The sequence below is a fragment of the Salvelinus fontinalis genome, chromosome 26, assembly GCF_029448725.1.
Source record: "Salvelinus fontinalis isolate EN_2023a chromosome 26, ASM2944872v1, whole genome shotgun sequence".
Lineage (NCBI taxonomy): Eukaryota > Metazoa > Chordata > Actinopteri > Salmoniformes > Salmonidae > Salvelinus > Salvelinus fontinalis.
In genome coordinates, this window is record NC_074690.1 from 10,302,865 (window position 1) to 10,320,087 (window position 17,223).

At 44.1% G+C, this 17,223-nt stretch overlaps 1 protein-coding gene across 1 annotated transcript; it reads left to right on the forward strand.

The window, feature by feature from the left end:
- The first annotated feature begins 344 nt into the window (after positions 1–344).
- On the forward strand, positions 345–17,022 carry LOC129823632 (insulin-like growth factor-binding protein 3). The gene is made up of 4 exons (XM_055882488.1): positions 345–801; positions 2,305–2,561; positions 3,931–4,050; positions 11,699–17,022. Exons 1-4 carry the CDS (start codon positions 438–440, stop codon positions 11,822–11,824), a joined length of 867 nt encoding a protein of 288 aa, XP_055738463.1. The 5' UTR covers positions 345–437; the 3' UTR covers positions 11,825–17,022.
- The last annotated feature ends 201 nt before the right edge of the window (positions 17,023–17,223 follow it).

Here is a 17,223-nt window from a genome sequence, read left to right on the forward strand (position 1 = left end):
GCCATTCAATCACCTCCCTACTCTTCTACATTTGCACACACTGTACATAGACTTTTCTATTTTTCTTTTCTTTTGTGTTATTGACTGTACGTTTGTTTATGTGTAACTCTGTGTTGTTGTTTTTGTTTTTTAAATAAAGTTGAAATATATATATTTATATATTTTTTTTTTAATCAGACGGATTGTTTCCTATTTGGATTGCTTATTTGATTAATTATTTGCACACAAAAAACTTTTCAGGAAGTTTTTTCAGAAAATATCAGAGTGGAAGTTAAAGCAATCCCTCCAATCCCTCATTTAGGCAACTCAGAGGGGGTGTGACTTTGCAGTGGATGGCTGTATATATTGAGACGTTTAGTCCAAAGTGGCTTCATGTGTATGAAATGCAGAGTTAAATTCAAGACAATACGCACCAAGACCCTTCTGATATCATCACCATGGAGACATGTTTTCGCAGACTTTGGATGACAGTTGTTCTGGCATCGATTATGCGGAGATCAGTCGCGGTAGGGCCGGTTATCCGGTGCGAACCATGTGATGCTGGAGCCCGGCTCCTGTGCAAGCCGTTGCCCAAGGACTGCGCGGAGAGAGTTCGCGAACCGGGCTGCGGGTGCTGCATGACTTGCGCGCTGGCCTTTGGAAAGCCGTGCGGAGTGTACACCGGGAGATGTGGCACCGGGATGACATGCCAGCACCAGCCCGGCGAGACGAAACCTCTCCAAGCTCTGCTGGAAGGACGAGGACAGTGTGCAAACGCGACCATTAAAAGACCTGTTGCCACTTTAATCAATGAGAGACAAGGTAAATGCCAAGATGATGACGCAGTTTGGAAAGTTTTTTAAGAATGCTTTGCCAACTGATTATTACATTATTATGATGATGTGAGCTGTAAAAAGATCGATACTTTTTTTTGCTTATCGTCTGAAACATCTGGATGTAAGGCAGCCTAAAGTATAATTTATCACCTTGAGCTATCCGGTAGGATTACGCCAGTCTGCGCGAAATATGTCCAATATTTACACAATTGGATTGACAAACAATTATACTGTGTAACCCATTATCTGGCTGGTATTGATGTTTGACCTTGTAATTTAACTGTATCACTGCTGTTTAGGCTATTATAATTGTCACTTTGTGGAATTGTAAAACTGTGACACTGATACAAGGGTTTCATGGAGATTATTGATGGGATGAGTCTTATTTGACAGATGTCAATATTTATTTCAACCATCTATATTGTGGTTTCTAATTGTAAATCAAAACTGCTTTTCAATTTTGTAATCTTTAAAGGATATTTGACCATCAAACTCTCCTCTCTACCCTCCTTTCTTCATCAGTAATTAATGTGCAACTACACTGAACAAAAATATAAATGCAACATGTGAAGTTTTGGTCCCATGTTTCATGAGCTGAAATAAAAGATCCCAGAAATGTTCCATATTCACAAAAAGCTTATCTCTCTCAAATTTTGTGCATAAATTTGTTACATCCCTGTTAGTGAGCATGTCTCCTTTGCCAAGATAATCCATCTACCTAAAAGGCCACTCTAAAATGTGCAGTTTTATCACACACCACAATGCCACAGATGTCTCAAGTTTTGAGGAAGCGTGCAAGTGGTATGCTGGCCAAAGGAATGTCCACCAGAGCTGTTGCCAGATAATTGAATGTTCATTTCTCTACCATAAGCCCTGTGATGGTGGTTGGATTTTGGTATGGGCAGGCATAAGCTACGGACAACAAACACAATTGCATTTTATCGATGGCAATTTGAATGCACATTAAATACTGTCACGAGGTCCTGAGGCCCATTGTGAGGTCGTTTAAATGTTTTATATATATATTATCTTAAGGTTTTTGTGAACTACAAATGCATATCTGTATTCCCAGTCATGTTTAATCCATAGATTAGGGCCTAATGAATTTATTTCAATTGACTGATTTCCTGTAACTCAGTAAAATCTTTGAAATTGTTGCGTGTGTGTTTATATTTTTGTTCAGTGTATTATTAGCTTGGATGAACATCAAGGGATTGTCAAAAAAACATCCGAACCAGCACATCTAGACCATTCACATGATTCTTGTGATCCACCCACACAATCCATTAGAATTATTATATATGAATCATTTACTGTATTTAAAAATAAAAATAAACATTTCTTAAGGACTCTTGGAAGACGAGCCCTTGGTGGGCTAAACAAAATACAAACATTTTAATAAAAAATTATTAAGTATTGGGAATGCTTCCAAATGTGCCACAACATGAACCCACAAACAAAATAATCCCTCCCTCTCTGTTTTTGGCAGAAAATTATGGTGGTATTCAGGAGGAGGAGCGTAACACCACCGCCCCAGTGCTCCAAGCCTCCTTCAGCACCAGCAGACCTCCTGTAGGCTCCCCCAGAATCCCCCATCACCCCCCTCTCCTCCACCCCATCAAGGCAGAGGTCATCCGCAGGGAGCAGCTGAAGAGGGCACAGAGTTACAAGATGGAGGAAGTCCCTGGAGCTCTCAGCACAGACCAACAGAACTTCTCCCTGGAATCCAAGCAGGACCCAGAGTATGTAAGTGCCAGGTCCACTGTTTTCCTTTCTAGGAACAGTCTGTTAGGGAATGTTCTCCTCCTCTTCCTTCTTTGCTCTATTTTATGTTTTCTACCTCATTTGCTCTGTGTTTTGGTGTTTTTCTCCCCCTTTCTCATCCTTTCTCCCTCTTTCTTCCCCCTTTCCTCAGTGTTTTGGTGTTTTTCTCCATCCGTCTGCAGGTGATGAAATGTTCTGGTTATGGTTGCTGACTGCTGGCGGTGGCGCATTGGTGGTGGCGGGAGATTGGCATGGCGCAAATTTGGACATGGTAGCTCTGCCTCTGCAGCTGACTTCGGGTCAGGCTGTTTCGCCACAAGGCGTCCGAGTGCCGCCCAGGGGCACAGAGGGGAGCATTGGCGGGCTGGAGGGGAGCGCCGAGCCTCAAAACAAGCTGATGATGGATTGGGCCTCTGCGTGTGCCTGTTTGGACCCTCCCTCCTCTTTCTATTTTTGATACTGCCTTTGACCCGGCGGCAGGAAAACAAGTGCAGCACGAGGAATGAGCTTTGCTTTGCCTTGCTTTGATCGGTGACTGGAGCTGGACTTGAGGACAAGACCTGTCGGCTCCTTTCTAGGACCTCTTTGATTGCGCGGTTATCCCCTGGCCTATCCCTTTGTGTAAAGTATTAGAGTTTTTTAAGCAGCTTACAGCAAAGCGTAAGCCCTCACAAGGTGGTCAGATGAATTCATTTCCTATTAGTTGCCTCTTTTTTCTTATCCCTAGTACCACCAGTGTTTGCGTACTACTGAAGGGTAGTGCTGTAGGCTACAGATGGAGCTTGGTGTTGCCTTATACCAATGATAGCATCTCTGTCTATGTTCCTAGAGCATTTTGATTGAATTACAGTACCAAGTAAGCACACTGTTGGGGTTTGTGTTAGCACATTGTTTGAATTGGATAAAGTAATGCCATTAGATAACTACTTTTGGTATTTTATTAGGGTGCCCATTAGCTGTTGCAAAAACAGCAGCTACTCTTCCTGGGGTCCACACAAAACATGAGACATGACATAATACAGAAGATTCATAGAAAACAGCTCAAGGACAGAACTACATAAATGTATTTTTTACAAAAGACACAAGTAGCCTACATATCAATACATACACACAAACTATCTAGGTCAAATAGGTGAGAGGCATTGTGCCGTGAGGTGTTGCTTTATATATTTTCTGAAACGAGGTTTGCTGTTCGCTTGAGCAATATGAGATGGAACGGAGTTACATGCAGTAATGGCTCTATAATTATCTGACATAATGACATAATTATCTGAGCTGTAGTGGGCAGAGTGCTTTGGAAGGAGTAATATGGGTCATTATAGTCTGTGCTTGTGTCGTCTTGTGTGTTTAGGGTCCCTGTCGTCGGGAGATGGAGAGTATCCTCAATGGACTGAAGATCACAGACATCCTCAACCCCAGAGGCTTCCGCATCCCAAACTGTGACAAGAAGGGCTTCTACAAGAAAAAACAGGTATGGAAATCATACAAACACACTGTAGGAAAAACTATGCAATTTTATGAGTCAGCCACCCCAGGCTACTTCGCATTACTGAATATGTCACAATCATGCTTTCACCAAGGAAGACCAGCCCAGATTCCAGACCCACCTATTTGAACAGTGTTACAAAGGCCAGGACAATAACCCCCATTAGAACATTGTAACTACTATAATTTCTAATTATCTTGCCACTTAGTCTTTCTTCATCAATGAAGACTCCAAAATCAGTGACTGACTCATCATATATACAATATTCATATCTGGAGTGGATCCATTCCTCTAGCGCTGCTGCAGTCATCTTTCACTAGTTATTAGAGCCTCATCACTGCTCAGCCACACCAGTTGGGGTATACCATAGAGACAGACGGTTGGCGCTGTAGACCTGGAACCACAGACCCCTAAACCACAGCAAGCGCCCTGCACGGCTCGAAAGACAGCCATTTAACGTGAACCCTCCCAGGGAGACAGACGTCAAGGTGGCCGCCGGCACCCGCCACTACCCGTCGCTCGCTCCCCATAATTGTCAGACTTTTGAAAAAGCAGTGCAGAAAATAGAAGCTTCAGCCATTTCCCACATTTGCGTGGTCCTGGTCCACCCACAATCTGTTTATAATAAATGAGTGTCCCTGACGCATTCATATGGAGGCACTTAGTCCACTAGCGCCATCATGGCATCCACCAAAAGCAAAGCAACATTTATATTACACACCACGGCACTGAGTCTCATACCTAAAGGACGTGCCTCCATTTTACAGTCATCTCGTAACCAGCTTTACCAAAATGCCAGGCTGATTGTCTTTGTATATTTAAAATGTACGTATGGGTATCCTCAGAGATGACAGGCAGGGAGGGAGTGGCAGACATTCCCGTGAGTCTCTGACCCAACATTTCTTATTAACTATAAATGTATACATAGTTTGAAGGATTAAGTCACTTATTTTTTAACTTATTTTGTGCATAATTTTGTTATTTATCTTATTTTGTTGCCTCTACCGTCTCTTAAGATGGAAAATAACTTCTAGACATCAGAACAGCGATTACTCACCTCGAACTGGAAGAAGCTTTTTCCTTTAACGAGTCCGACGCGAAGGATATACTGCTTTCCCGGGAACAGACCCAAATCCCGTCATTTGCATGAAGAAAAGACAGAGAAAAAGGGGGGGCGGCAGTTGGGCTGTCTTCTGAGAATTCGTAGGCGAGCAAGTAATCGCCCACTCCCATTCGTTCTATTGGCCAACGTGCAATCATTGGAAATAAAATCAATAACCTAGGATCAAGACTTTTCTACCAACGTGACATTAAAAACTGTAATATCTTATGTTTCCCCAAGTCGTGGCTGAACGGCAGAACAGAAGAAGCTACGTCTGGTAAGACGAGTGTCTATATGTCAATAATAGCTGGTGGGCAATGTCTAATATTAAAGAAGTCTTGAGGTATTGCTCACCTGAGGTAGAGCACCTCATGATAAGCTGTAGACCACACTATCTACCAAGAGAGTTCTCATCTATATTATTCGTAGCCGTTTATTTACCAACACAATCCGATGCTGACGCTAAGACTGCACTCAACCAACTCTATAAGGCCATAAGTAAACAAGAAAATGCTCATCCAGAAGTGGCGCTCCTAGTGGCCGGGGACTTTAATGCAGGGAAACTTAAATCCGTTTTACCTCATTTCTACCAGCATGTCACATGTGCAACCAGAGGGAAAAAACTCTAGACCACCTTTACTCCACACAGAGAGATGCATACAAAGCTCTGCCCCGCTCTCCATTTGGAAAATCTGACCATAATTCTATCTTCTTGATTCCTGCTTACAAGCAAAAACTAAAGCAGGAAGTAACAGTGACTCGCTCAATACGGAAGTGGTAAGATGACGCAGATGCTACGCTACAGGACTGTTTTGCTAGCACAGACTAGCACAGATTCATCTAATGGCATTGAAGAGTATACCACCTCAGTCATCGGTTTCATCAATAAGTGCATCGACAACGTTGTCCCCACAGTGACTGTACGTACATATCCCAAACAGAAGCCAAGAATTACAGGCAATATTCGCTTGGCGCTAAAGGCTAGAGCTGCCGCTTTCAAGGAGCGGGACACTAATCCGGACGCTTATAAGAAATCCCGCTATGCCCTTAGACGAACCACCAAACAAACAAAGTGTCAATACAGGGGGCCTCCCGGGTGGTGCAGTGGTCTAGGGCACTGCATCGCAGTGCTAACTGTGCCACCAGAGTCTCTGGGTTCGCCCCCAGGCTCTGTCGCAGCCGGCCGCGACCGGGAGGTCCGTGGGGCGACGCACAATTGGGCTAGCGTCGTCCGGGTTAGGGAGGGTTTGGCCGGTAGGGATTTCCTTGTCTCATCGCGCTCCAGCGACTCCTGTGGCGGGCTGGGCGCAGTGCGCGCTAACCAAGTGGGCGGGTGCACAGTGTTTCCTCCGACACATTGGTGCGGCTGGCTTCCGGGTTGGAGGCGCGCTGTGTTAAAGAAGCAGTGCGGCTTGGTTGGGTTGTGCCTCGGAGGACGCATGGCTTTCGACCTTCATCTCTCCCGAGCCCGTACGGGAGTTGTAGCGATGAGACAAGATAGTAATTACTAGCGATTGGATACCACGAAAATTGGGGAGAAAAGGGGAGAAAAAATAATAATAATAAAAAAGTGTCAATACGGGATTAAGATTGAATCCTACTACACCGGCTCTGACGCTCATCGGATGTGGCAAGGCTTGAAAACCATTACGGACTACAAAGGGAAACCCAGATGCGAGCTGCCCAGTGACATGAGCCTACCAGATGAGCTAAATGCCTTTTATGCTCGCTTCGAGGCACGCAACACTGAAGCATGCACAAGAGCACCAGCTGTTCTGAACAACTGTGTGATAGCGCTCTCGGTAGCCGATGTGAGCAAGACCTTTAAGGTCAACATTCACAAAGACGCGGGGCCAGACGAATTACCAGGATGTGTACTAAAAGCATGCATGGACCAACTGGCAAGTGTCTTCACTGACATTTTCAACCTCTCCCTGACCTAGTCTGTAATACCTACATGTTTCAAGCAGAACACCATAGTCCCTGTGCCCAAGGAAGCGAAGGTAACCTGCCTAAATTATTACCGCCCCGTTGCACTCACATCGGTAGCCATGAAGTGCTTTGAAAGGCTGGTCCTGGCTCACATCAACAGTATCCTCCTGGAAACCCTAGACCCACTCCAATTCGCATAGCGCCCCAACAGATCCACAGATGACGCAATCACAGTCGCACGACACACTGCCCTTTCCCACCTGTACAAAAGGAACACCAGAATGCTGTTCATTGACTACAGCTCAGTGCTCAACACCATAGTGCCCATGACGCTCATCACTGGGGTGGCAAGTAGCCTAGTGGTCAGCGTTGGACTATTAACTGAAAGGTTGCAAGATCGAATCCACGAGCTGACAAGGTAAAAATCTGTCATTCTGCCCCTGAGCAAGGCAGTTAACCCACTGTTCCTAGGCCGTCATTGAATATAAGAATTTGTTGTTAACGTACTAGCCTAGTTAAATAAAGGTAAAAATAATGTAAATTTAAAAAATCACTAAGCTAAGGATCCTGGGACTAAACACCTCCCTCTGCAACTGGATCCTGGACTTCCTGATGGGCCACCCCTGGGTGGTAAGGGTAGGTCTGCCATGCTGATCCTCAACAATGGGGCCCCTCAGAGGTGTGTACTTAGTCCCCTCCTCTACTCCCTGTCCACCCACGCTGCGTGGACAAACACGACTCCAACACCATAATTAAGTTTGCTGACGACAGCCTATAGGGAGGAGGTCAAAGGTCTGGCAGTGTGGTGCCAGGGCAACAACTTCTCCCTCAATGTGAGCAAGAGAAAGGAGCTGATCGTGGACTACAGGAAAAGGTGGGCCGAACAGGCCCCCATTAACATCGACGGGGCTGTAGTGGATCGGGTTGAGAGTTTCAAGTTCCTTGGTGTCCACATCACCAATGAACTATCATGGTCCAAACACACCAAGACAGTCGTGAAGAGGGAACGACAGCACCTTTTCCCCCTCAGGAGACTGAAAAGATTTGGCATGGGTCCCCAGAACCTCAAAAAGTTCTACAGCTGCACCATCGAGTGCATCCTGACCGGTTGGATCACCGCCTGGTATGGCGACTGCTTGGCATATGACCGTAACGCGCAACGGAGGGTACTGCATACGGCCCAGTACATCACTGAGGAGAAGCCTCCTGCCATTCAAGACCTATATAATAGGCCAAGTCATAGACTGTTTTCTCTGCTACCGCACGACAAGTGGTGCAGGAGCGCCAAGTCTACCTGCCGCCCCGTAGTCCCCATAAAAAATATGACCGCACCTCTCAGCATGTGGAGTTGACTAAAATGATATTACTTGATGGTTTGTATAGATTAAATTATCCTAAAACATAATTTGTTAAGATATGGGAAATTAAATGATAATGGGGGTCAATATTAAGGTTAAGTACAGTAGATATGATAGTCATTCTTTGACTGAACAGTCCAATACATACATTTTACTGTACCCTATCACTCTTACAGGGTTGAGATTATCTTATGGTCTCTGGGGTCAGATACCAAGACAAATTTAATATCAAGCAGAAAAAGGGTTGACTTCCATTCTGATCTACTCTTTTACAGAGTGATGCCGTTTGTTCTCCTGCCTTTCAAATGAATTCCTGCATGTTTTACTAGAGAGGACTCTGACCTTCAGTAAAAATTGGCAGTAAAATAACAGCACTTGGGTTGCTCCAGAGACTCTATAAGTCATGTGTAGTACCCATAATTTGGAGCTGTGGGGTATAATCAGCAACAGATGATTTGTACTGGCCACCGGCTCACTGAAAATAGATCTTGGGTCTCAGTTGTTCACAAACGGGCCTAAGCAAATATTTGACCAGGTTTCTGTTTACCTTAAAGCTCTCTATATGTGTGTGGAACTGGAGGTAGACCGTAAAAGCAGCTGAAAATACCACCAGCATGCGTCCCATGGCCAAGTCTCCTCCGCTCCTCAGCACAAAATGGACGTTAATGTCCTTAACCATTTATTGTCCCACTTCCTTGCGTCCTTTTTTATTGCCATTGTGCTAGATCAATGGTTCCCAAACTTTTTATAGTCCATTACTCCTTCAAACATTCAACCTCCAACTGCGTACCCCTTCTAGCACCTGGGTCAGCGTACTCTCAAATGTTGTTTTTTTGCCATCATTGTAAGCCTGCCACACACACACTATACAAAACATGTATTAAACATAAGAATGAGTGTGAGTTTTTGTCACAACCCGGCTCATGGGAAGTGACAAAGAGCTCTTATAGGACCAGGGCACAAATAATAATATAATAATAATCAATAATTTTGCTCTTTATTTAACCATCTTACATATAAAACCTTATTTATTAAATGAAAGTTGTGAATAACTCACCACAGGTTAATGAGAAGGGTGTGCTTGAAAGGATGCTCAGAACTCTGCAATGTTGGGTTGTATTGGAGAGAGTCTCAGTCTAAAATCATTTTCCACACACAATCTGTGCCTGTATTTAGTTTTCATGCTAGTGAGGGCCGAGAATCCACTCTCACATAGGTATGTGGTTGCAAAGGGCATCAGTCTTAACAGCTTGATTTGCCAAGGCAGAATACTCTGAGCTCAGGCCAATCCAGAAATCTGTCAGTGGCTTCTGATTAAATGTAATTTTCACAGAACCGCTTGTTGCAATTTCGATGAGGCTCTCTTGTACAAATATCGGTAAGTGGACTGTAGGCAGGGCATGAAAGGGATAATGAATCCAGTTGTTTGTGTCATCCGTTTCAGGAAAGTACCTGCGTAATTGCGCACTCAACTCACTCAGGTGCTTCGCTATATCACATTTGACATTGTCCGTAAGCTTGAGTTTATTTGCACACAAGAAATCATACCATGATGGAAAGATCTGCGTGTTTTCCTTGTTAACACAGACAGAGAAGAGCTCCAACTTCTTTATCCTAACCTCAATTTTGTCCCGCACATTGAATATAGTTGCGGAGAGTCCCTGTAATCCTAGATTCAGATTTCAGGCGAGAAAAAACATCACCCAGATAGGCTAGTCGTGTGAGAAACACATCATCATGCAAGCGGTCGAGACAAGTGAAAATGATGGTCAATAATGAAAACTTTAAGCTTGTCTCTCTCAAAAAAAAAACATGTCAATACTTTGCCCCTTGATAACCAGCGCACTTCTGTATGTTGTAAAAGCGTTACATGGTCGCTGCCCATATCATTGCATAGTGCAGAAAATAGACGAGAGTTCAGGGACCTTGCTTTAACAAAGTTAACCATTTTCACTGTCGTGTCAAAAACTTATTTTAAGCTGTCAGGCATTCCCTTGGCAGCAAGAGCCTCTTGTGGATGCTGCAATGTACCCAAGTGGCATCAAGAGCAACTGCTTGCACGCGCGTTACCACTCCACTATGTCTCCCTCTCATGGCTTTGGCGCCATCAGTACAGATACCGACACATCTTGACCACCAAAGTCCATTTGATGTCACAAAGCTGTCCATTCTTTAAAATATCCTCTCCTGTTGTCCTGGTTTCCAGTGGATTGCAGAAGAGGATGTCTTCCTTAATTGACCCCTCATAAACGTAACGGACATATACCAGGAGCTGTGCCAGACCCGCCACATCTGTTGACTCATCCAGCTGTAATGCATATAATTAATTGGCTTGTATGCGAAGCATAAAACATCTCCTGCCATGTCACTGATGTGTCGTGAAACAGTGTTGTTTGACGAAGGTATTGTCTGTCTAGTTCTTTTTGCCTTTTCCCCCAGCATTATCCCAGCCATATCCGTAAAAGCAGGAAGAATTAATTCCTCCACAATAGTATGGGGCTTGCCTGTCCTAGCCACTCGGTAGCTCACCATATAAGACGCTTCTAGACCCTTCTTATTAATGGTATCTATTGCTTTTATACATGTCTTACTCAAAAGTTGTCTTAATTCTCACTCAAAAACTCCTGTGGCTTATTTTCAAATTGGCATGTTTTGTTTCTAAATGTCTGCACAAGAGTGAAGGTTTCATTGAGTTGTGAGATAGTACTTTTGCAGATATAACACACTGTGGCTGAGGAAAGGCACTACTCACAATATAAGTGAACCCCAAATCAATGTAGTTCTCATTATATTTGCACCTCTTCGATGGCCCAATGTCCCTGTCTGATGTTCAGTGCTTTCCCGGGTAAGGGGGCAGTAGATCTTCACAACTGTCAGTGTCCATGCTAGCTGGGCTAACAACAAATGTAGAATTACTGATGCTAGCATTGGATGTGCTCATGGAAGCAGAAAAACTTGTGTCGTTGTCAGGTGCAGGTGTAGTACTGCTGGTAGTAGCAGTACTACCAGTAGAGCTTGTATGTGTCTCGATGTACGCAGGCCTTACTAAATGGACTGTTTGAAAATGTGAAGATTCTTTGGTATTTAAAAAAAAAAAAGTTTTTTAAATGGGAATAACATTTTTATTTGGCGTACCCCCGACTGCATTGGGAATACCTGGAGATGATCTCCGGTGTCTATCTAATAGTCTAAATCTTTTTCTAATATGTTCTTTCCCTGTATGTCTCTCTTTCTCACACAGTGCCGTCCCTCCAAGGGCAGAAAGCGAGGGTTTTGCTGGTGTGTCGATAAGTATGGGCAGCCATTGCCAGGTTTCAACGGGAAGGAGAGAGGAGACGCTCAGTGCTACAACTCAGAGAGCCAATAAGACAAGAGCAGCGAGAAAGAGCCAGAGAGAGAGAGAGAGAGAGAGAGAGAGAGAGAGGGGGTGAGAGAAAGAAAAAGGACCCATGAATACACAGAGAAACTGAGGATATCGGGATTCAAAAGATTCCAAAATGGCTGGACCTGGACATTTGTTGACTAGCATTGATGACTCTTTGGCCCATGGGACCTTATGGAGGGCAGAGCAGGGGGAGTGGCTTGAGAAGAAGACAGGACTCATCCAATCACACTCCTTGTGTCCAGCAAACTCCCTCCTATGCTATGTGCTGCTCCTATGTACTGTAAACAGTGTGTGGATGGATTCTCCATAGACTGAAAGGGCAGACCAGACTTGGTATATGTAACTCTAAGGACACATGAGATGTAATCATTCATTCCATAGCACAGGGCTAGCTTTGATGATTACAGACTTGACGACAGAGGATCATATACAGTGCTCGTCTCGACCCTCAACTAGAGGCGTACACCAACGCACAGCTAGGTGGCACTATACTCATGTGTGTGCGTGTTTGTATGGCTGCATGGTATGATTATATTTGTATGTGTGTGGTTCTGTATATTTGATATGTTACTGTATGTATTTGTTTAAGTGTGTGTGTTTGTATGTGTCTGTGTGTACAATACAAGAGTGTCTCTGTCTATCCGTGTAACCGTATGCTATGGGGTGCTGGTGTGCGACCACCCTGTGGCACAGTTCAATGTCATAAAATGCTTTCCCACTTTGTGCCGGAGGGTACATAACTCAGATTTTAGTCCATTCAGTATCTCTCTTGTGGGATCACTGTCGTCTCCTCAGGACCCTTTAAGGGAGTTGACTATAAAGCTTGGATGTTGTTCTCATCTTTCCTTTGCAACTCATATACACTGTGTACCAAACTTTAGGAATAGCTGCTCGTTCCATGGTGTGGACTGACCAGGTGAATCCAGGTGAAAGCTATGATCCCTTATTGATGTTACTTGTTAAATCCACTTCCATCAGTGTAGATGAAGGGGAGGAGATGGGTTAAAGAAGGATTTTTTAGTCTGGAGACAATTGAGACAAAATAAAATAAAATAAAATTGTATTAGTCACATGCGCCGAATACAGCAGTGAAATGCTTACTTACAAGCCCTAACCAACAATACAGTTTAAAATAAATAAAAGTAACAAGTAATAAAAGAGCAGCAGTAAAATAGCGATAGTGACACTATATACAGTGGGGTACCGGTACAGTATCTATGTGCGGGGGGGACTGGTTTAGGTGAGGCAATATGTACATGTACGTAGAGTTATTAAAGTGACTATGCATAGATTATAACAACAGAGAGTAGCAGCAGTATAAAAGGGGGGGCAATGCAAATAGTCTGGGTGTCCATTTTATTAGATATTCAGGAGTCTCATGGCTAGGGGGTAGAACCTGTTTAGAAGCCTCTTTGACCACTTTTAGGACCTTCCTCTGACACCGCCTGGTATAGAGGTCCTGAATGGCAGGAAGCTTGGCCCCAGTGATGTGCAGGGCCATACGCACTACCCTCTGTAGAGCCTTGCGGTTGGAGGCCGAGCAGTTGCCATACCAGGCAGTGATTCAACCAGTCAGGATGCTCTCGATGGTGCAGCTGTAGAACCTTTTGAGGATCTGAGTACCCATGCCGAATCTTTTCAGTCTCCTGAGGGGGAATAGGTTTTGTCGTGCCCTCTTCACGTCTGTTTTGGGTTGCTTGGACCATGTTACTTTATTGGTGATGTGGACACCAAGGAACTTGAAGCTCTGAACCTGCTCCACTACAGCCCAGTCCATGAGAATGGGGGCGTGTTTGGCCCGCCTTTCCTGTAGTCCACGATCAGCTCCTTTGTCTTGGCTACGTTGAGGGATAGGTTGTTATTCTGGCACCACACGGTCAGGTCTCTGACCTCTCCCTATAGGCTGTCTCGTCATTGTCTGTGATCAGGCCTACCACTGTTGTGTCATCTGCAAACTTAATGATGGTGTTGGAGTCATGCCTGGCCATGCAGTCATGAGTGAACAGGGAGTACAGGAGGGGACTGAGCACGCATTGAGGATAAGCATGGCGGATGTGTAGTTGCCTACCCTTATCACCTGGGCGGCCCGTCAGGAAGACCAGGATCCAGTTGCAGAGGGAGGTGTTTAGTCCCAGGGTCCTTAGCTTATTGATGAGCTTTGGGGGCACTATGGTGTTGAACGCTGAGCTGTAGTCAATGAATAGCATTCTCACATAGGTGTTCCTTTTGTCCAGGTGGGCAAGGGTATTGTGGAGTCCAATAGAGATCATCTGTGAATCTGTTAGGGCAGTTTGCAAATTGGAGTGGGTCTAGGGTTTCTAGATAATGGTGTTGATTTGAGCCATGACCAGCCTTTCAAAGCACTTCATGGCTACAGATGTGAGTGCTACGGGTTGGCAATCATTTAGGCAGGTTACCTTAGTTTTCTTGGGCACAAGGACTATGGTGGTCTGCTTAAAACATGTTGTTATTACAGACTCAGACAGGGAGAGGTTGAAAATGTCAGTGAAGACACTTGCCTTATGAATGTTGACCTGTTTAAAGGTCTTACTCACATTTGCTGCGGAGAGCGTGCTCACACAGTCTTCCGGAACAGCTGGTATTCTCATGCATGTTTAGTGTTATTTGCCTCGAAGTGAGCATAGAAGTAGTTTAGCTCGTCTGGTAGGCTGTGTCACTGGGCAGCTCTCGGCTGTGCCTCCCTTTGTAGTCTGTAATGGTTTGCAAGCCCTGCCACATCCGACAAGTGTCAGAGCCGGTGTAGTACGATTCGATCTTAGTCCTGTATTGACGCTTTGCCTGTTTGATGGTTCGTCGGAGGGGATAGCGGGATTTCTTAAAAGCTTCCAGGTTAGAGTCCCGCTCCTTGAAAATGGCAGCTTTAGTCTTTAGCTCAGTGTGGATGTTGCCTGTAATCCAAGACTTCTGGTTGTGGTATGTACGGTCAGTCACTGTGGGGACGACGGTCACTGTGGGGACGATGTCATCGATGCACTTATTGATGAAGCCAATGATTGATGTGGTGTACTCCTCAATGACATCGGAGGAATCCCAGAACATATTCCAGTCTGTACTAGAAAAACAGTCATGTAGCTTAGCATCTGCTTCATCTGATCACTTTTTTATAGATCGAGTCACTGGTGCTTCCTGCTTGAATTTTTGCTTGTAAACAGGAATCAGGAGTATAGAATTATGTTCAGATTTGCCAAATGGAGGGTGATGGAGAGCTTTGTATGTGTCTCTGTGTGTGGAGTAAAGGTGGTCCAGAGTATGTTTCCCTCTGGTTGCACATTTAACATGCTGATAGAAATTTGGTAAGACGGATTTAGGTTTCCCTGCATTAAATTTCGGGTTTGCTTATGGCGAAATACATCTCATGTGGTGCGGTCTTAGTGCCAGCATCAGTCTGTGGTGGTATGTGGACAGCAACGAAAAATACAGATGAAAACTCTCTAGGTAGATAATGGGGTCTACAGCTTATCATGAGATACTTTACCACAGGCGAGCAAAACCTCGAGACTTCCTTAGATATCGTGCAGCAGCTGTTATTTACAAAAATTCATAGTCCGCCGCCCCTTGTCTTACCAGATGCCGCTGTTCTATCCGCATAGGTCGCCAATTTTATTTTCTAAAGATTGCACATTTGCTAGCAGAATGGAAGGAAGTGGGGGTTTATTCGATCACCCACGAATTCTCAGAAGGCAGCCTGCCCTCTGGCCCCTTTTTCTCCACCTTCTCTTCACGCAAATGACGGGGATCTGGGCCTGTTCTCGGGAAAGCAGTATATCATTCACATCGGGCTTGTCGGACTCGTTTAATGGAAAAAAAGATTCTGCCAGTCCGTTGGAGTAATCGCAGTTTTGATGCCCAGAAGAGATTTTCGGTCATAAGAGACGGTAGCAGCAACATTATGTACAAAATGAGTAAAAAAATTAGTTACAAACAATGCAAAGAAAATAACAAAAACACAATTGGTTAGGAATACGTAAAACGTCAGCCTTGTTGTCCGGCACCATCTTGTCAATGCCAACCCTCTTGCCACATGGGTTGTGTAAGTGTTCATTCAGAGGATGAATGGGCAAGACAAAATATTTAAGTGCCTTTGAACGGGGTATGGTAGTAGGTGCCAGGCGCACCGTTTTGAATGGGAGTTTCATGCTCAACAGTTTCCTTGTGTATCAAGAATTGTCTACCAGCCAAAGGACATCCAGCTGACTTATCACAGCTGTGGGAAGCATTGGAGACAACAGGGGCCAGCATCCCTGTGGAACACTTTCGACACCTTGTCGAGTCCATGCCCTGACGAATTGAGGTTGTTCTGAGGACAAAAGGTGGTGCAACTAAATATTAGGAAGGTATTCCTAATGTTTAGTACACTATCTAAGTACATTCCCTACACATCTACCAGTGGAACATATTTTTGTTGGATTTCAATGTACAGAGAGAGGGGAGGGACATTCCCCACAGTCAATGGTGTGGTCGTTCTTCCTCCTCTTTGTCAGTTTGCATAAGCTGGTTACTGGGATAAAGTCTTTCACGACTGTGTGCGTGTGTATTTGTGTGCGTGTGTGTGCCCACATGTTTTTGAGCCTGTTCTTCTGTTTTTAAGAAACACATTTTCACCATTTAGTTGTGTCTAGGTTCAAGGCCAATATGCTGTATACAAATAAATGCATTAAAGCTGACGCCAGCTTCTATTGCTATGTGATTTATATTTGTGTGTTGTCTGAATTTCTAAATGTCCATGATTGTTATTAATGAAGCTGAGATTCTGAATAGTTTTTTTTTACAAATTAACTTGATGATAACCCTCAATTTTGCCACTAGAGATTCTGTTGAGGATGAATCTTTGTTAGAGGAAGTTGGAGATATTAGCATGTTGCTAGCTCTGGAAGGGTTTTTGGTTCAAACAAGGGATATGTCCAAAATGTTACCCTATTCAGTATGCAGTGTTCCACTATTGACCAGGTCTATAGTAGCACACTATAGATAATATGGTACTATTCTAGACTCAGGATCTTGAACACTATCTTGTAAGTTTTTTATAATAATTTGTTGAGAAAGAACTGTTCTCCTTGCCTTGGGGTTAAAGCCAGGGGATATATAAGGACCTCTGGTATATGGCAGAGTGATTTTGTACATTTCCTCACTTCAAATAAATACTTAATTTTATGAAGTTATTGGCATTGTTGTCTTCATTCAACTCTCTCCACATTTGCCGTATCCTCACTTGTCCTATGTTACCGAAACATGTACACAATAACCATTGAGGTTAACATGTTTAATGAAAGCACAGAATTACAACAGAGTAACTAACATAGCAAAAAAAAGATTGCCGTTTTGAAACTGACGTAAAAGTGCAGTAACTGCAGACAGCAGTA